Below are 19092 nucleotides of genomic sequence, written 5' to 3' on the forward strand. Positions count from 1 at the left end.
TAGTACGACTTAGAGTCGGGTCCCCAGAGAGGGGACTCTGAGACGCTGGACGGCTCCGTCCGTGCCGCTCGTAAAGAATGCATCTCGTGTGGCCACAGCATCCGTCACTCCCCACGAAGAATTTGTCTGCGATTGCAAAGCGTACAATACAAACACGGTCAGCTTGATGGTATTGCGCCACGTTGAAGAAGTGTGCACGCACGTACCACATTGATCGCCACGTTCGACGCGGCATCGCCCAGGAGATTCGTTGCAGCATCGCCCAGGAACGAAGGCTTGACGTGCACCTTACTCAGAAAAGCGACCTCACGGAAAATGGGCAACGACCAGATCTTGACATCGCCGCCAGCGGATCCGGAGAGCACGCAGTCACCACTCGGGTGTAGCACAAGCGTCTTGATCGGAGTTTCGTGCGCGTTCGAGATTGTGTGCAAGACCCGACGCTGCCTCATGTCGAAAATGCTCAACGCACCCCCGGCACCGCCTGTGATGAGCAATTGACGAGTCGATGAAAACGCCACTGAGGTGGCACCTGCTGGATGGCATGCTGGTGCGGCCACCAGCGCCTTCGAGCTAGGCAGTAGTGTATCCCACACGCATACGTTTCTCTTCCTGTAAAAAAAAAGCATTGTGGTGAGTAAGCGAATTCATCATCATACAGTTATTGAGGTCAAACGTACTCAGAGGATAACCCGACAGTCGCGACGCTGCTACTTGAGTTCAAAAATGCGAGCCCTTTAGCGCCCTTGTCATGGCACTAAGCACACGCAGAAATTAGTGTGAGTCACCGTGAAAAGCACTAGGTATTAAGAAAAAAAAACAATGCACTTACCACAATTTCGCGGTAATAAGGAGCTCGGTCTAGCTCGGGGAATTTCCACAGAAATAAATGGCCCATAGCGTCAACAGCACCTAGCTGCAAAGCAAAAAAAGTAGATGACGGGGCAACTTTCAGTCATAGCGTACTTTCAAAGTACGTGCAGGATGTATACTCTCACCTGCTGGCCGAGACTGTCGAATTCCAACGCTTTAATGCTTCGCCAGCCGGACAACATCGACGGACTCGTTGGATACGGCTAGATAGACACATGATTGTTGCGTCAGTAAAGCTTATCCACGCAACATCATGGGTAAAAATGCCGGACGCAATACTTACCGCCACCACGTCCTTCGTTTGGAAAGCGCAAACGGCACTGAGCCGGTCAAACGACCACAAATGCACACGACCCTTGTGGTTTCCCGACACGAACAGTGGTAAGAAAGGGTGAGACGCCACGGCAGTGGGCTTGAAGCTCGCCAACTTCGGCTCAGACGGGGATGCAAGCAGATGCAGAGGCGACGGAGGCCCATTGCCACGAGTGCTTAGAACACTTGACGGGGATAGTTCTTGGCGACCACCGCTGTGCATACCATCCGATGTCTGTCTGCCTTTGACCGGGGAAGGTTGGGTCGAGTCGGACGAGAAAATCGCAGTCTGTGGTGCGGCATACGTGCCCTTGAACTGGAATCGACTGCCATCGGCATAGTCCATACAGCTAGCACGGAAAATTCCTTTGCTACTGCACACACTCACTTCTGCATCTTCACCGGCAGCACGATTAAAGCACATCGCCTTAATGTTAGTCTCACTGCGGTACACACACTGAACGTGCACAGCTGCTGTGGTAGGCATTGACGCCATGCGCCGCTTCAGTTGATCAGTGAGGTTGGTAGCACGAGAGAAGGTAGTCGCGTTTTCAGCAACTGTTGAGAGGAGCAGTTTTTGTGACCGGGTCAGTGCTGCCTTCCGCGAAGCAGGCTCAGGCAGTCGTCCCCATCGAACCTCTGCGTCAATCTTCTCGCTACAGCATTCTAGCTGTGCGTTGAGACGGAGCAACAATTCGTTCTTGTCGGTGAAGAGCTCCACCAGAAGAAGCCACGGGCATCGCTCACACTCGCATTTCAGTAATTGCCGCCTGTTGCCACGGTCGATATTTTGTGGTGATGGAGGCGATCCTGGAGCGTCCACGAACCTTCCGCGAGGACTACCAGGCGCACCACTTCTCAACGGTGAGGATGAACCTCGAGGCGATCCTGGCGACTTGGTAGCTGCCGCTGCCCCCGGACTTGTTGGAGGGTTGGAAATTGAGAACGGACTGAAGAAGAATCCAGCCAAATCACACAGCAGATGCTTCAAGGCAAATCCAGCTAGCCGGTTGCTATAGCTCCCCCAAGCTTCCACAAGTTTCTTGGACAGGTATGCAGTTGAAGCGGCTTCCCCAGTGATTTTGGAGAGATGGGCTGGCATGGCACCCGCCGCCATCGTCAGAACAAGTCCCCAGTACGAGCAGTACGAGAACAATGGAGTTGGCAAGTCGCGCGATGGCATCGGGTGGTGCAATCTGCTCGTCTTCACTGCTGCCGTAAATTCATCCAGCTCCAGCTCCAACATGCAAACTGCCTGGTACAGAACTGGAATATCTTGTTGAAGTGATGATGCACCTAACACACTCGCTGCCGTCGTCCTCGTACGACGAAGAGGGGCGCAGCTCACACATATATCACCAGCAGCAATCTCGTTGAGAGCTTCCTCCGAGTTCGAAGACAATCCATCTTTGTGTGGGAAGATGAGACCAAGCACACGGTACAGGCAGCACGGGTTCTTGAGGTAGCGACAGCAGACGCAAATGGCGCTGTGAACTGCAGCTACTGCGACGCGTACAAATTCGCGGTTGGGAAGAGCCGCTCGTTGCTTCGGAGGTTTCAGGTAGAAGTACTGCAACCAAAGCAGGAGTCGAGTTGCCATGGCTAGCAAATTTGAGCACGTCTGGTCCACTTTGCGGGTGTGCAAATAATCGGTGGCAGCCGACATGAGATCCCCGGAAGCTACAGTAGCGACGCCCTCGGCAATGGCTTCGACAAATCGTGGCAGTGGACTGGGGAAAGCAAACTTGGGTGACGAACCCTCCGAGTGGCTCCACCCGGAAATCAAAAAGTCCAACGCAGCGAGACGACCGGAATGGACCAGTGACTCCACCACAGCAGCTCGAACCCTGTGCTCCAGGTGTTCTTTGCTGGTTTCTGGCACTCCTGGTTGGGCGTAGTCTCCTCCACGCCGTACAATGCATTGGATTTCTTCATTCAGCCGTTCTTCAAGGTCGAAGCGTGTACTCGACGAAGAGCTAGCAGGTGCTGTCATCGTCTCGCGCATTGACTTTAAAAAGGTGGCGTACAGGAAGTCCACTTGGCTTCCAACTGCAGCAATCAAAACACGATGACGGCAGCCTAAAAATGCCGCTGCATCTGCACTTGTAGCGCGTTCCCGGCGTATTTCCTGAATAAAAGAAGCGATATCGCGCTGGTGGATCAGAGCAGAGATTCCAAGCCCCGCATCTTGCATGCGAACCACAGCCGATGTGTTCAACCGCACAATTCTCTCCTTAATAGCCAACTTCATCGGAATTATCGTCTTCCGAAGAAAACGTAATAAATCACACGCGCCAAGCAAACTCTTCCCAAATGCCGACCAGTACATACTGGACGGGTCGAAACCGGAGCTTTCATAGGAGCCGAAAACACTTCTCATCTCGACGGACGGTGGTGTCATCAAGACATCGATAGCAGCGCTTGTCTCTCCCAGGAAATACTTGACCAAGAAGCACATATAAACATCTCCACGATCGGAAGCTTTTGTCCAAACGGTGGTGCTCAGAAAGTCAACACACACATTTTTCGTTTCTGACGAACCGTCATCTGCCGACATGCCTGAGCTTGCTGCAGAATGTCCAGCAAGCCCTCGTAGGCTAGTACTCAAGCCTGTGAAAGATGCCTGTGAAAAGTCAGCCACTCCAGAGCTGTTGGATGAGTCTTCCTGACCGCCGAGGTCCCATTTCTCCGAAATTCGAGCAATTAAAAATGAAAGTACGAGCGTCTCGTCAGCCTGCTCAGCTACCGATACTGCTTCTGTAACCTTCCCACCCAGCAGGAAGAACGCTGCCGACAACTCGTAGCGCTGCTTTGTTTTCAGCACGTACGCGTTCTTGATTGCTGCGTTCTTCCAGCGGAGATCCGAGAAGTTGTTGGACAAAAGCTCCGAAATCCGAGACTCATTGGCCATCTTAAAGAGACTCGCCAAGAGTCTCGTTTTGCCTAGCAGCACATAGAATACAGCGACTGCAAAAGGGTCGCGGTTCGCTGCGTACTCAGCCTGGGCCACTTTCTCAGCAAAGTGAACGAGCTTAGTCGAGCTCTTCAGCCAGAACGGCACCCGCAGACGCCTCATCTCTTTCCAGCTCATTGTTGATGAAGGAAAACACTCCTGGAGTAGCTCTGACTGGAAATCGCTGAGAGCTCCCCAAGCTACTTGCTCCGAGCAAAGTCCAGCCACAGCTAGCCGGCTCGGCTTCGGTGTTGTCATTTCATTGACTGGCTGCTCAATGAGGGTATCCGATTCGACGGTCGTAGGCTGCGAAGGTTCATCACGGGCTGGGGGATCGGTTGGCCATAGCAACGAAGCGTGGAAGCGGAGAGCAGCTTCATCTTTCTTTCGACTGCTGTCACGCTCCCAACTTACGGTCTTGACTATTCCAGCAACGATATGGAGGAAAACTTCCGTTTCTTGGGCTGTCATAAATGACAGGGAGTTCTTGTGTTCGTTGAAAAACTTCGAGAAAAGGTCAGTTTCCAATTTGGTCTTCGACTGGAGAGAGGGGGTAGCGGCAATTGAATCAGTCGACGACGGAGTCACAGGAGCAAACAGCATATCAGCACGATCACCGCCACCTGCACTTGCGCTTGCACTTGCGCCATATCTGCGAAAAGTTCCGATGTCCATCGCAAACAGATCACTTGCTCTAGCTGGGGCTGCGGGGGAAGAACCATAGCTGGTAGTGTAGCCACCCTTGCGCTCTTTTCCTTTCAAATATACATCTGAACGCTCGTCGGTCTTGGTTTCGGTTGATGTGGGGTCCCCAAGCAACTGAGACAGCGACAGCAAAGGAAGGATTCGCAGCACCGAGTCATCCGCCATTCGAAGATAGCACGTTTCTTCGTGCTCCACAATTTTCGAATTTACGTGATCGAGAACCTTTTCTAGCGTCTCGAAAGAACCTCGTGCGAGCAAGTACATCAGTGTAATTGGATGATGAGCAGGAAAGGCCTTTGATGGCGGCTGAGAGCCTAGTGCTTGTCCACGAGAAGAATAAGCTGAAGAAGAAAACGGCAATTGAAGTGGGGACGACCCAACTCCATCAATATCTCGAAGGTTGAGGTGCGCTAAGCTCGAACCAATACGGAGAAGGCCGTAAGGGTAACTCGAGAGTGACGAAATGTTCTCAGGTCTCGCGCTAAATCGACTTGAAGACCAGGCAATACTCCACTTGTTAGTCGGCAACGAGCAGTCAAACTTCAGCATTCCAATTGTGGTGGTAGACAAGAAAAGTAACTCGCAGTCCCTTTCTGGGGTTACTGGTGGTGTCCACTCCAACGACACGACTTGGCCAAATTGCTTGTGTGGGACATCCACAACTCCTTCCAAAGAGCACTCCATAGCAGGCAAGAAGCAGATCTGATCATCAGCTTCGTTTCCTCCACCAAATAAAATTGCCACCCGACCACAAGAACTAAAGCTAAAGTGCTTGAACACAAATTGCTCTTCGCCAAGATGGAACTCCATGTGTGACTTCTGCGCCTGACTTGCCATCTGCATCAATGCTCCAACATCGACTCTGTGAGCGGGCGTCACCGCGAGTAACTCGTCGAGGTCTGCAAATTTCCATAGTGTCAACTGCGAGTCCACATCAAAGCTAGCAAACGTGACTTCAAACATATTTAGCAGCGGGACGCTAGCAACACTCAGCAATCTTGCCTCCGGAATATCGATTGTGGTTTTCCGGAAGAGTTGAACAGGAGAAGAAGTCGGCTCGGAGATTCTTAACTCGAACGAGAATACCCAAACAGACAGCTTCCTGCCACCTTTGTGCACAGCAACAACCATGCTGTAATCCTTTGTGAGGGTCTCTGTCACCGGCTGCGAAAAAAATGACGAGCTATTTGACCACTCAATCTTCACAGACTCCGGAATCGTTACAGCAATCAGGTCGTCCAGCTCTTCCGAATCTTCACTGTCATCCATATAGCACGCGGATAATGCCAGCGTATCGTGACCGGCAACGACCACCGCGGAAGTTCTTCGAGGTCCCGATGAATCCACAGCTGAATCCTCAACGGGCTTCGCTACTTGTTGTGTGGTTCCTGGGCTCAACATTGCGCCGTGCAACCTCCCACCAATAAACAAATAAAGCACACCTCGCTCTTCGTAAGAGGCTGTATGCGTGACAGGCCCAACAGCCTTGTCGAGTTTTGATCGGAAGGCAACTTTAAGCCTCCGCAAAGACCCGCTCGCTCGGAATACGTTGAGACGCCCACCCATATTCGTCGTGACAACTTTCATTGCCATCCCTTGTCCGTCTGACTGTGAATTTGATGCACACATTGCTATCATGTTTGACGCCGAGAGAGAGAGAGACCGGATGCCTTCCTCCTTTCTTGCACTCATCATGCTGCTGCACACTGCCGTAACTTCACAGCTTTGAACGGTATACGATATAGAACCTTTGCGGCTACCTACCGATAAAGTTTCACCTTGAAGTTTCAGTCTTGCACATTGCAGGTAGCTATCTGCACCTTTTTGCTGAAAGAGAACTTCAATGAAGAATTCCGACGCTGCGCCACTCGCTCGATCTATCGTTTCATAACGCAAAAAAATATCACAAGCCAGCACGTCACAGCATTCTAACGCAGCACGTACCTTGGTAGTCAGATGTGCTGACATTGTACACATGTGCATCAGCAAGTTGTTCACGAAGGTCACTGACACTGAGAATAAGAGATAGCCTTGGAGAAACGCCCTGTTTAATAGTAGCCAAAGGGTTTTAAGCAATATAAAATGATTAGAGGTTGAAACGTCGGTCAGAATCCCATAGCAAATTCGATCATGACCACAACGTACCGTAAAGGGGATCGATTCCGCGCGAAATACGCAAAAGTCGCCATTAGTGAGCACCCCGTATAGTAAATTCACCGCGAATGTCTTCTCCAGCGCTTCATTCCCACAAATAAATGTTTCTCCCACGTGCGTATCTGCTATGGCGCCGCTGCGGTCTCCAAGAAGCTTCGCGTTCATCTGCGTGATACTGTCCATGCGCTGGCTGACTAACTCGTTTCGACGCGCTTCGTCAAGAGACCCATATCCGTAATGAAATAAACACAGTGCATCCATCACGGTGTTCTCGCTCAGCAGCGCCTCGTTTATCGACGTCATCGGCTTCGGCGTTTCTCGCGCCCAATAATGATTCACCAAACCAAATTCTCGGATACGGCTCTCCAAACCATCATCAAGCGAGGAAGGGCACAAGTCCGCCGCTGCAAACTGTTTCCACAACACAAATGACCGCGGCGGAGCGACGTTCTCTCTCCATATCGAAATATTCCCTGCTCGATCCAGAGTAAACAACATCTCACAGCCTCCTGTCGTGGACGCGACCGTCGCGCGCGCGTTATACACGTTCACCTCCTTGGACCATGTCATGGACACCAGCGCTCGAGAGTGGGGCAGGAACATGGACATCGGCGCTCCTTCGTGCGGCGACAGCTCGCCCAGCTTCCACAGCTTGATGATCCTGTCATGCTGTCCCGCAGTGGCAGCGAAGCGTCCGCTCGGAGCCACGTCAAAGTGGCACACGGGCACCGCCGGCAATGGCACGTCCAGCCCCAGTCCTCCACCGGCGGACAGCGTGACTGTCCGCTGCAGGTAGACCTGCGCGGAGTCGTCCACGAGCTTCCAGATGGACAGCTTCTCTCCGGCGCCGAGCAGGAACAGGTCGTCGCCGCTCTCGACCCACTCCAAGTGGTTCAGCAGGCGGTCGTCGCACTTCCAGCGCACCGACTCCGCCCAGCGGGGCAGGTGCAGGTGCAGATGGGCCTTCACGTAGTCCGACCTGGGGATGAGGTCCATAAAGGGCGTGTCGTCCAGCGTGGAGGCGCGCGAGGCCTCGGCCACTGCCGCCGCGCGGCTGGACGTGGCGCTCGCGGGCATCAGCAGCACGCCGCGGCCCTCGTCCATACACAGCGCCAGCGCGCCGCGCGCCGCCTTCTTGCTCGGGTTGAAGCGCACGCAGCGCACCGCGTCCTGTGCGTTCCAGACCTGCCACAGCTCGAGCCGGGACGCGCGCTTGGGCTGCGCGGCCGGCGCCTCCACAAGCACCACGAGCAGCGACTCGGCCGCGTACACGAGGTAGCGGCTGGACTCGAACACGGCCTGGCACACGTGCAGCGCCGCGGGCGACGGTGCGCACACGGCGGCGACGGACTCCTCCAGCCGGAAGACCATCTTGCCTTGCCTTGGATCCGTCACGCTTCAAGTGGTAAATTACCTACGGCGTGAAACATATTTTACCGTCATCTATTCTCACGACGAAAGTTTCACACAGAAAAATCGATAAGAAACCATGAGTCATTTCAACGTTAGCCGCGGGTAGAGAGAAAGCCATGTCATGGGGATACCAAGCAACTACTAGCTAAGAGAGCGTAACGACGTCGCCCACTTGCTCGTCTTACTGGATGAAGGCCTTGGCGAGCGCCACGGCCTCGTCCACCTTCTCCACGGTCTTGGCCTGGCCCGTGGCGTTCAGGGCGTCCTTGCCGCCGCCCTTGCCCTTCATCACGGCCATGGCGTGGTTCACCCACTTGCGCGCGTCGAGCTGCTTCGAGTCCACGTGGTGCTGGCTCACCTGCGTGAAGGCCGCCGTCTTGTTGGCGTCCGAGTCCGTGCTGAAGATCATGAAGCTGCCCGTCGGGATGATGGTGGTCATGGCCTCCAGCATCTCGCGGCCCAGCTTCGAGTCCGTGCCGACGTCGAACTTCACGACGACGATCTCCTGGCCGGCCTCCTTGGCCTTGGTGGCCTCGGCGGTGGCGTCGCGGACACCGTTGGCGGCGCGAGCAGCCGCAGCCTCCTTCTTAATCTTCTTGACGCGGTTCACGAGGCCGTCCACCTGCTTGCGGAGCTGGTCCTTCAGCGGTAGCGAGATCAGCGCCTGGTCCAGCACGGGCTTGAAGGCCGACACGCGCTCCACGAACTCGTTGCCGTCCATCATGTCGATAGCGTTGAGCTCGGCCTGCAGCTTGGCACCACGCTCCTCGGCCTCCTTGGCGAGGTCGCATGTGTAAGCCGACACACGACGGATACCCTTGGCAATAGCGCCCTCCTCGTACAGCACGAACTTCTTGGCCTCCTTGGTGTTCTTCAGGTGGGTACCACCGCAGAACTCGACCGAGAAGTTGCTCCAGGTGCTGTTCTCCGGATCCTCGAGCATCGGGGCAATCGGCTGGCCGATGGAAACGACGCGAACGAAGTCCGGGTAGGTCTCACCGAACACAGCACGCAGGCCCTGGATACGCTTGGCCTCCGCCTGAGCCGAGTCCTGCGTGTACACCTCGAGCTGCTGCTTGATGATGTCGTCACAAATGGCCTCCACTTCCGCGAGCTGGTTGGCCTTCAGCGCCTTGTTGTTCGTGAAGTCGAAGCGCAGACGCGACTCGTCCACAAGCGAACCACGCTGGTCCACGGTCGTGCCGAGCACCTTACGCAGGGCAAAGTTGAGAACGTGCGTCATGGTGTGGTTGGGGGCAATCTTGCTACGGCGAGCGTAGTCGACCTGGCACTCCACGGCGTCGCCAACCTTGATCGAGCCAGAAGCGATCGGGCCCATGTGCATCACGTAACCAGCGTACGACTCCACGGAGTCCACGTCCAGCTTGAAGTTGGCGCCGCTCACCACGCCCGTGTCGTAGATCTGGCCACCAGCCTGGGCGTAGAACGAGGTCTTGTCAAGGATGACGCCAACGCGCTCGAAGTCACCGGCCTTCACCTCATCCACGAAGTCCGAGCTGGACTCGGTGGTCGTGAAGATGGCCACCACCTTCGCCGACGTCTTGATGCTCCACTCGTACTTGGCCATGTCGTCCGTGGCGGTAATGCTCTTACCAGCAAGCGCGCTGGTCTCGCGGGCCTCGAGGACCAGCGGGCGGGCGCCGTTGTTGCCACCCTTCTTGCGGTCCGTCTTGGAGCGCTCGCTCTGCAGGCGCATGCACTCCTCGTAGCCCTTCACGTCCACGGTCATGCCCTCCTCCTCGACCATAATCTCCGTCAGGTCAATCGGGAAACCCATGGAGTCGTACAGGAAGAACGCATCCTCGCCCGGCACAACCAGCGCCTTGTCCGAGCCGGCGTTGGCCTCGCGGATGCCCTGAGCGATCTTCTTGAAACGCTCAATGCCCTTGTTCAGCGTGCGGCCGAACGACTTCTCCTCGTCGAGGATGATCTCCTCCACCTCCTTCTGCTTCTGGATCAGCTCAGGGAAGGCCTCGCCCAGCATGTTCACAACAACCGGCACCAGCTCCGTGAGGAAGCCGCACGGCGCGTTGAGGAACTGCTGGCCGTAGCGCACAGCACGACGAAGGATACGACGCAGCACGTAGCCACGGCCGTCGTTGCTGGGCACAGCACCGTCAGTGATAGCGAACGTCAGCGTACGCACGTGGTCAGCCACCACGCGGTAAGCCATGTCCTTCTTGTCCGGGTCCTCCTTGCCCAGCTTGCCCGTGTACGGGGCGGCCTTAGTGGACTTCTGGATGGCGGCGAACAGCGGCGTGAACACGTCCGTGTCGTAGTTGGAGTCCTTGCCCTGCAGAATGGAGGCCAGGCGCTCGAAGCCCATGCCGGTATCCACGTGTTTGTGCGGGAGCGGCACGAGCTTGCCGTCCTGTTCACGGTTGAACTGGATGAACACGTTGTTCCAGATCTCAATGACGTCGGGCAGGTCGGCGTTCACGAGCTTGGAGGCGTCGCGGTTGCCGATGCGGTCGTAGTGGATCTCCGTGCACGGGCCGCACGGGCCGACGTCGCCCATCTCCCAGAAGTTGTCTTTGCAGCCGAAGGGCAGCACGCGCTCGGCGGGCAGGTAGTTGAGCCAGATCTGGCGCGTCTCCTCGTCCGAGGGAAGGCCCTGCTTCTCGTCGCCGCCGAAGTACGTGGCGTAGAGGCGCTCCTTGTCGATGCCGAAGACCTCCGTGAGCAGCGTAAAGCTCATGTGCACAGCCTCCTTCTTGAAGTAGTTGCCGAAGCTCCAGTTGCCCAGCATCTCGAAGAACGTGTGGTGGTACACGTCCTTGCCCACGTCGTCCAGGTCGTTGTGCTTGCCGCCGGCGCGGATGCACTTCTGCGAGTTGCAGGCGCGCACGAGCTTGGACATGGGGTGCGACGGGTCCACCTGGCCCAGGAAGATGGGCTTGTACTGGTTCATGCCGGCGTTGATGAACAGCAGCGTCGGGTCGTCCAGGGGCACCACGGGGCACGACTTCCAGAACGTGTGCGGCAGCTCCGTCTGGTTCGTGAAGAAGTCCACGAACGTCTTGCGGATGCGCGCGGCGGGCCAGTTCTCCACCGAGAAGGGCGACAGCGCCGCCACCTGCGACTCCAGGGCCTCCACGTTGCTCATGCTTCTGACTTGACCTTGGCCTTTCCTAACGCGGAATGATGCCGGCCAGCGATCCAAGGGGCCCCCTTCCTTCACCTTTAAAAAGGGGTAAGAAGCGGATTGTACTACTAATTAAGGGCACTCAAGTGCTATATAGGGGTGGAAGATTTGATGTACTTCGTGATTGGAAGAGATACAATCATTTCGGCACTTTGATGTCTTGAAGTTGTGTTCCTTGGCCCTCGGCCCTCTTCAACGCCCTTCCTGTGCGTTCTTCACAGCTGCAGCATTTGCGGGTCCTACATGTACCAATGCCTGAGATATTAGCACGAGTTCATGTGCATGTGGTAGGAAACCATTGCGTTTTACACCAGGACAAAGCTTCGCAATAGTGGATCCTACAGTAAGGTTCATAGTAAGGTTCATACCGACACCACCCAGTGTACTCCAAACAATTTTGTCGGTAATCAAGTATATTACCGAACGAAAACGTTTTGGCTCTGTGACCGTTGTAATCATAGAAAGCAATAGAGTTTCTGAATGAGATCATCAAGGTTGTACATCAGGAAGTCAAGGAGTTAAAATGTCAGCACGGCATCTAATAAAACGTCTAGAAGCAAAGCAAAAGGACAGGTACTCGTCCTAGCCAGCGGCAAATTCTGCGAAATACATGACGGAGAGTCAAAAATAATAAAATCGATCATGCATCAAGATTCCAGGATTAAGCGGTGGACTTCTACTCAACAAACTGCTACTCAGTAAGTAGTGGTACTTACTAACATAGTGCAATGCCTGAGAACGTGCCTCTCAGGTTCCTCAGCGTCGAAAGTACTTTTCACGACGAAAACGAGGTTATTTTGATTTCCTAGGGGCTATCGACGATGGGCTATAGCAACGCAGCATACTTAGAAGAACGTCATGCACCACTTTGATGGTTGAGTTGTCCTTGCCATCTCACTAATCGAGATGTTCATTCGACCATTGATTTCCGTTAACAATAGCTCGATCAAACGCGCAGCCAAATTTGGGCTGCGAGTTGTGGATCCTTAATTTTTTCTCATGGAACATTTAGAGATCTTACTAGACTTCAAACTACATGTACCGTAGTGGTAGACTCGCACTTTTGCGTTTGCACCTCGCCCCACAAGCCCACCTCCTCCCCCACTCCACCCATGAAGTCCACACCGTCCAAGCGTCTCCGCCTCACTTGGTCTGAGAAAGTGGGCATCCTCGACAAGGCAGCCCGCACACCTGCTCTCTCCTACAGGGGCCTGGCTGAGTGGGTTGTGACGGAGTTCAGCCTCCCGGCCGCCCCAGGCAAGACAACGATATGCCGCATAATCAAGTCAAGTGCAGTCCTGCTTGGGCGGCCGCTGGAGAAGGCTGTCCGCAAGAACGCCCAGCCCCTCAGCCACGTCCTGCTCGACCATACGCCACTGTTGGAATCATTCCGGACTCGTACTCTTCAGTTCATTTTGAAATAACTAAATCAGTACATTGGAAAAGTATACTCAACTTAACATCAATTTATATATTCTGCGTCTTTATATATATCATGCGTTCCTTACGCGGGCAGATTACTGTATCAATTTTGAATTGATACAGTACTAATTTAGCCGGACCAACAATGTTTTGGTATTTCATATTTTATATAGATCACTATGGCAGCTCGACCTGGCAGCTCGAAGCGCGTGCCGGCGTCGCAGGACGCCTTGGACGCGTTCGTGACGACGCAGCTGCTTGACAATGGCATGGACGTGATCGCCAGAAAGATCAACTTGCTGCGCGAGAAGTTGCTGCGGTCTGGGAGCGGCGAGGGCGACGCGGAGAGGAAGAAGAAGTGGGCAAGGCAGCTGCAGCATTGGCTTGCGCTCGCCTGCCGCCTGCTGGCCAAGCAGCGACGGCAACTGAACCACTGTATCGAGCGCGTCGAGAGAGACTACAGTCGCGGGGAGATCGGCCTGGGCGCGGCCAAGCAGAAAGAGGAGGAGGCGCAGGAGGAGGCCAACCTCTATAGCCGCACGTACGCTCGTCCGAGAGCGCACTCGGCTGCACCGGAGAGCGACGGCTACGTGGGCGTGATGGTGCCAAATAAGGAGGAAATTTTGGCAGTGGGTTGCCACGTTGCAGCCAAAGTGGCTCGCAGCCACGAGCTGTGGATCATGGCGCGCATCGTCAAGTTCAACGCCGACTCCAACACGTACGAGGTGGAGGACGTCGACTCGGGCGACGACGACGAAGAGGAGGGAGAAGACGCGCCCAGGAGACACTACATCGTGCCGTGGCAGCAGGTCGTGGAGCTGCCGGGCGACTCGCTGCCCGAAGGAGAGTGGATCCACTATGCTGTCGATGAGCGAGTTATGGCCATGTACCCCAACACGACCAGCTTTTTCCGCAGCACAATTCGCGTGCCGAACCCGAGGGTAAGTTGGCTCCGTGGAGAAATTGTTCTGGTGATGATATACTTATGCGGGTTTCACTTGTTGTGCCTTCGTTGCTGACAGGGCGCTCCGTACGTGATCCTCAAGTTCGACGAGGACGAGGACGAACACGGCTTCGTGCCGGACCGCAAGGTACCCTTTCGCTTCGTGGCCCCGCTCAAGCCCTGGCACCAGAAGTGAGTACTGTAACAACAACCCAAAAATCTCTCGAGCCGCGGTTTCGACGCGCGATGACGACCTGCTCTTCAATCACTTGCTTGACCATCAACTTCATGCTAACGTATTCCGCCCTTACCACTGCCGCAGATTCAGCAGTGCACCAACAGTGTAACAAGACAACAAGACTACTAGCATACGTAGCCATTACCCCATCAGGAACCGAGACTAGTCCGATATCACTTACACACACTGAGGCCGACTCCGGCCTATCCTTCAATAGCTGCCACTAACCATATCGGACTCCGCCATGTAGTCACCCTACTGCTACAGTAGTAAATGTTAATTTCTTTGAAAAGGGTGATGTTGAAAAACATCAGGGGATTGAGTGCGGCGGGCAGCAATGCCGCTCACCGCAAAAGAGAATGCATCTTTTCAGACGCAGGGTTAGATCACGCTAGACTTACCAGCAGCTAAGTAGGCCACCGACATGCTTACGATCACTGTGTACACGCCCCAGCTTCGGGAGATTGCGCGCTTAGTAGTCCTGCGAGGCAGACGACTTGCCCTTCTTGCCAGCCGAGGCCGACTTCTTGGGCAGCAGCACCGAGTGGATGTTGGGCATCACACCGCCCGAGGCGATGGTCACGTCGCCCAGCAGCTTGTTCAGCTCCTCGTCGTTGCGGACGGCCATCTGAATGTGGCGGGGGATGATACGCGTCTTCTTGTGGTCGCGGGCGGCGTTGCCGGCCAGCTCGAGGATTTCAGCGCAGAGGTACTCGAGGACGGCGGCCATGTAGACGGGAGCGCCACCGCCGATACGCTGAGCGTAGCGGCCCTTCTTCAGGTAACGAGCGACACGACCGACGGGGAACTGCAGGCCGGCCTTAGACGAGCGGGTGCTGCCCTTTCCCTTCTTGCCACGGCCTCCAGTAGCGGCTTTTCCCTTTCCAGACATGATGAGTAGCTTGAGCTTCTTGGCGACTTGAGTAAGTGCGTGTGAATTTCGATATGATCCTTCCCGCTAGACGCCTGCGCGCATGGCGCCCGGGCTACGGTCGCATTAGCAGCGACCAGGAGGGAGGACGCGGCGCCAATGAACAGCGCGCGCGATTAGGACTGGGCGAGGCGATGTCTATCGCAGCCCTAGCCCTTATAGTATCAAACCGAAGACAAGGGCGAAAATCCAGTCCAGTTCCATTGGCTTAAAATCGACAGGTGGCATCTGATTGCCGGATTCGAAGCGCAATCCGCTCTGATTGGCGGAATACAATGCGCGGGAAGTCTGACTTTTTCGGCGCGCCAAAAGTCAAAAGCGGTCAGGGCGCGAGGCCCAGGTGGCGAGGTTGGAAGCCGTCTGGGAGGCTCATTTTCGAATTTGCTTCAAAGTCGACCACCAACCACCACCACCACCTCAAGCACCATGTCTGGAAAGGGAAAAGCCGCTACTGGAGGCCGTGGCAAGAAGACCGGCAAGAGCTCCACGCGCTCGGCCAAGGCTGGCCTGCAGTTCCCCGTCGGCCGTGTCGCCCGTTACCTGCGCAAGGGCCGCTACGCCCAGCGCACGGGCAGCGGCGCTCCCGTCTACATGGCCGCCGTCCTCGAGTACCTCTGCGCTGAAATCCTCGAGCTGGCCGGCAACGCCGCCCGCGACCACAAGAAGACGCGTATCATCCCCCGCCACATTCAGATGGCCGTCCGCAACGACGAGGAGCTGAACAAGCTGCTGGGTGACGTGACCATCGCCTCGGGCGGTGTGATGCCCAACATCCACTCGGTGCTGCTGCCCAAGAAGTCGGCCTCGGCTGGCAAGAAGGGCAAGGCCTCGGCCTCGCAGGACTACTAAGCGTGCTTAGCCTTGGGTCGACGCGCTGTCGACGGTCTCTGGCCTTCAGTGAGCGCGGCCTTCTAGGTCGCCTCCAACTCGCCTGAGTAGCTTTGCAAGAAGCTGCTCGGCCTCAATCCCCTGATGTTTTTCAACATCACCCTTTTCACAAGAAATATTCATTTAGTCTATTTAGCGTTAGGTAAGAGCAGGAAACCGATTCTGATTTAGCACTTGGTATCTAATGAGCTGAATCACTTTATGCTCTGTGTAACCACGACCTTGTGTCACATAAGTCAATTGTTGTGTGCTACCCAGTCTTGATGTGACAAGGGTCCGATGTGTTGGCGTGAAGTTAGACGAAGGCGTAAGGAAAGCACGAAGACGAGTTGAGGTGGACGTCTGCGCCTGTATTTGTAAGTTATTGACTCGACTGCAACTGGTATCCTCCTCTCCCTGATGTTGCCCACTCGGAGCGCACCATGCTTCGGAGCGTGTCGCTGAACTGGAACATGAAGATGAACTGCTTGTCGCGCTCGGCGTTGGAGGCGCGGATCTTCCGCTCTAGGTCCGCAATGAGCGCGCCCAGGTGCGCCACATTCTGCATCTGCGCGGGGTTCCCGCTCGACACGGCCTCGTCGATTCCTTCCCGCAGCTTCTGCGCCTGCCCCTCGAACTCTTCGATGTCCGCGGCCAACTCGGCGCACTTCTTGTGCGACGCCTTCAGCACCTCCGGCACGTCGCTCCAAATGTTTGTGTGCTCGTTTTGCTGGGCAAAAGAACGCACCGCGTCGGAGAAGATCAGCACGCGGACCACCGACTCCAACCGCTTCTTGATTGCAGCGTCCCGCTGAGCTCGAAGCTGGTTGATCTTGAGCTTCAGCTGCTCCGGGATGGTGATGTTGTTTGACATGTGAACGAACGAGTGCCCCTCTTCCGTCCGCTTCAAGATCTCCTTGTCCAGCTGAGCGATCAGCGCGTTGACCTTGTCATAATCGCTGACCCAGATCGCGCGTAGCTCGTCGTCTTCGCCGGTCTTGCTAGGACTGAAACCTCCAGATGTCTGACGAGGAACCATTGCCTCCGAGAACGCGGGCTGGTGCTCCTGCTCCTGCTCCTGCTGTTGCGCACGTTGCACGTTGGGGTTCCTTACCACGATGTGATGATTCCCTGCAGGCTCGTGTGAAATGGTCTCGAACCTTGAAACTGGCACACCATGTCCATGGTAGATTTGATTCGCGCCGACAGGTTCAGGAGCACCTTGGAACGGGTGCTGGGGCCTTGGTGGTGGTGAGGCTGGCTCGAAGCGCGGTGCGTGAGGGGAAGCACTGACTGGAGACGGCACTCGAGTAAATCGGGTATTTGAACCATGCAGCATTGGAGCAGAAATGTTGGACGGAGCCATGGACGCGACTGGATAACTTGGTGGAGCATGATGTGGATGCTGCGCTTGGCTTACGAATCGGTTACCCAGTGCTTGAGCTTCTGCTTGCTGCTGCCGACGCGATTCCTCCTGTCTCAAAAATAGTTCGTGACGCATCCGCTCCTCCAACAATCGCTGCTGCCGCTGATGCTCCGCCACTTGACGCTGTTGATCCGCTAGTTGCCGCTGTTGTTCCACTAGTTGTTGTTTTTGTTCCGCTTGTCGCCGCAGCTCCTCCTGTCGCTGCTGTTCCTCCTCCTGCCGCCGCTGTTCCTCCTGTCGTCGCTGCTCTTCACGGCGTCTCTGCTCCTCCTGCCGTCGCTGTTCTTCTTGGCGTCGCTGATCTACCTTCTGTTGTTCCACTCGCAAGCGTTCAGTTTGTTGAAGCTCACGTCGCCGCTGTTCGTTCCTCAACTGGGCTTGCTGCAGCTCCATTTGCTCTTTCCTCCGCTGTCCAGCCTGCTCTCGCTGTAGCCGCTGTCGCTCTTCGGTTTGTTGAGTAAGTAGCTGGCTCAAACTCATCTTTGGCGACGGCGCTTGTTTCGGAGCACTGGGCTGCGCAGCCTTCGCTCGCCTGTCATGCATGGCCTTAACACGATCATACAAACTCATACCGTCAGTCGATGGTGCCGGTGCTGCCACTGCTGCTCCAGCTGGACGTGAAGTTTCCTCAGAGCGAAGAGCTTTCTGAATTCTATCGCGCGTGTCCTCTGGTCCAGGTAGTTGACGCTTTCTTGATTGCTCGTGCTTGTGTGCATTTGAACTTGATGACGTCTGTGTGCTTCCACCATTCGAAACAGAAGTAGAAGGAACCCCCGCAGCACCATTCACAGTAGCCGGTGTGCCTATCGTCGCCACCGACGACGACGTGCCTTCTGCAGAACGTTGGGGCGTCGTCGCTGCCGACGAGGCGGGAGCGATTTGACCCTGAGCCCCATTCATGGCCGGCGCTGCTTGCTGCTGTTGTTGTTCTGGAGCCGCCGCTGCTGCTGCTGTCGAAGCAGGCACCTTGGCCGGCTTTTCCTCTGTCAGCATCTTGTCGTGAAGACGCTTCCGATACGTTTCCTGCACCATCGTTGCAAACTCGTCTGACCACGCGGAGTCCACAAAATGTTTGCCGCTGGCCCCATCAATCGCGAAGCAGTGGTGGGGCTTGGTACTGCCCAGCATGAGCACGTGCGGCTTCTTGTGGCAGCCCGCGCAGAAGTACGCGTCGCACTCCGCGCACCACATGGCCGGGTCGTTCTTCTGGCTGCAGCGCAAGCATTTACCTGCGCAAACCCACCACGCAACCCACAGTTAGACCCCGCAACATTCCGTGGCCACCAAAATGCAGCTGCAGACTACACGTACGCGGCGTCTTGTGCGTGTAGTGGCAGCTCACGCACGTGTCATTGTCGCTCCGGAGTCGCGCCTGGCACTTGGGGCAGCGGTTCAAGCTGATGCCGTACACTGGCGCGCCATATCCAGCCAAATCGATTGGTTAGTCAACCCATCAACGCGCCGTTAAGTAGGTAAGAAGCATTAGGAGCCGCTCGACGCCGCCGCGGCACGCACCGAAGAGCCTCCGTTCGCTGTCACGCCCGCACTTAGTGACCGCGTCCGCCAACACGCCGCTCCAGCCGTCGCCGCCCTCCTCGCGCGCACCATTCACCTTCACAGCCATCATATTGCGCGCCAATTCAGACTGACAAAAAGAGCATATCAAGCTCAAATTCCATAAACGATCCA

At 55.7% G+C, this 19092-nt stretch overlaps 7 protein-coding genes across 7 annotated transcripts; 3 read left to right on the plus strand and 4 right to left on the minus strand.

Moving 5' to 3' along the window:
* Positions 1–9: 9 nt before the first annotated feature.
* PHYSODRAFT_466962 (hypothetical protein) lies at positions 10–8368 on the minus strand (the record flags this gene model as incomplete). The annotated part of the gene is made up of 16 exons (XM_009517810.1): positions 10–126; positions 207–612; positions 681–757; positions 833–916; positions 999–1076; positions 1163–1370; positions 1461–3515; positions 3576–3717; positions 3790–4368; positions 4462–4836; positions 4879–6167; positions 6243–6447; positions 6532–6714; positions 6788–6887; positions 6989–8209; positions 8246–8368. The coding sequence occupies 16 exons, from the start codon at positions 8366–8368 to the stop codon at positions 10–12; spliced, it is 7242 nt and encodes a 2413-aa protein (XP_009516105.1).
* Positions 8369–8591: 223 nt separating this feature from the next.
* On the minus strand, positions 8592–11537 carry PHYSODRAFT_473521 (hypothetical protein; the record flags this gene model as incomplete). Its single annotated transcript, XM_009517811.1, has 1 exon — positions 8592–11537. One exon carries the CDS (start codon positions 11535–11537, stop codon positions 8592–8594), a length of 2946 nt encoding a protein of 981 aa, XP_009516106.1.
* A 1166-nt stretch (positions 11538–12703) lies between these two features.
* PHYSODRAFT_451998 (hypothetical protein) lies at positions 12704–12940 on the plus strand (the record flags this gene model as incomplete). Its single annotated transcript, XM_009517812.1, has 1 exon — positions 12704–12940. A coding segment is annotated over one exon (237 nt), but the record flags the coding sequence as incomplete, so codon positions are not given.
* Positions 12941–13177: 237 nt separating this feature from the next.
* PHYSODRAFT_309560 (hypothetical protein) lies at positions 13178–14288 on the plus strand (the record flags this gene model as incomplete). The annotated part of the gene is made up of 3 exons (XM_009517813.1): positions 13178–13939; positions 14021–14133; positions 14264–14288. 3 exons carry the CDS (start codon positions 13178–13180, stop codon positions 14286–14288), a joined length of 900 nt encoding a protein of 299 aa, XP_009516108.1.
* Positions 14289–14299: 11 nt separating this feature from the next.
* On the minus strand, positions 14300–15071 carry PHYSODRAFT_349254 (hypothetical protein; the record flags this gene model as incomplete). The annotated part of the gene is made up of 2 exons (XM_009517814.1): positions 14300–14437; positions 14581–15071. One exon carries the CDS (start codon positions 15069–15071, stop codon positions 14652–14654), a length of 420 nt encoding a protein of 139 aa, XP_009516109.1. The 3' UTR covers positions 14300–14437; positions 14581–14651.
* A 465-nt stretch (positions 15072–15536) lies between these two features.
* Positions 15537–15959, plus strand: PHYSODRAFT_322459 (hypothetical protein; the record flags this gene model as incomplete). Its single annotated transcript, XM_009517815.1, has 1 exon — positions 15537–15959. The coding sequence occupies one exon, from the start codon at positions 15537–15539 to the stop codon at positions 15957–15959; it is 423 nt and encodes a 140-aa protein (XP_009516110.1).
* A 400-nt stretch (positions 15960–16359) lies between these two features.
* On the minus strand, positions 16360–19027 carry PHYSODRAFT_474356 (hypothetical protein; the record flags this gene model as incomplete). Its single annotated transcript, XM_009517816.1, has 4 exons — positions 16360–17034; positions 17560–18520; positions 18711–18813; positions 18919–19027. 4 exons carry the CDS (start codon positions 19025–19027, stop codon positions 16360–16362), a joined length of 1848 nt encoding a protein of 615 aa, XP_009516111.1.
* Positions 19028–19092: the final 65 nt, after the last annotated feature.

The sequence above is a fragment of the Phytophthora sojae genome (assembly GCF_000149755.1).
Source record: "Phytophthora sojae unplaced genomic scaffold PHYSOscaffold_1, whole genome shotgun sequence".
NCBI lineage: Eukaryota > Oomycota > Peronosporomycetes > Peronosporales > Peronosporaceae > Phytophthora > Phytophthora sojae.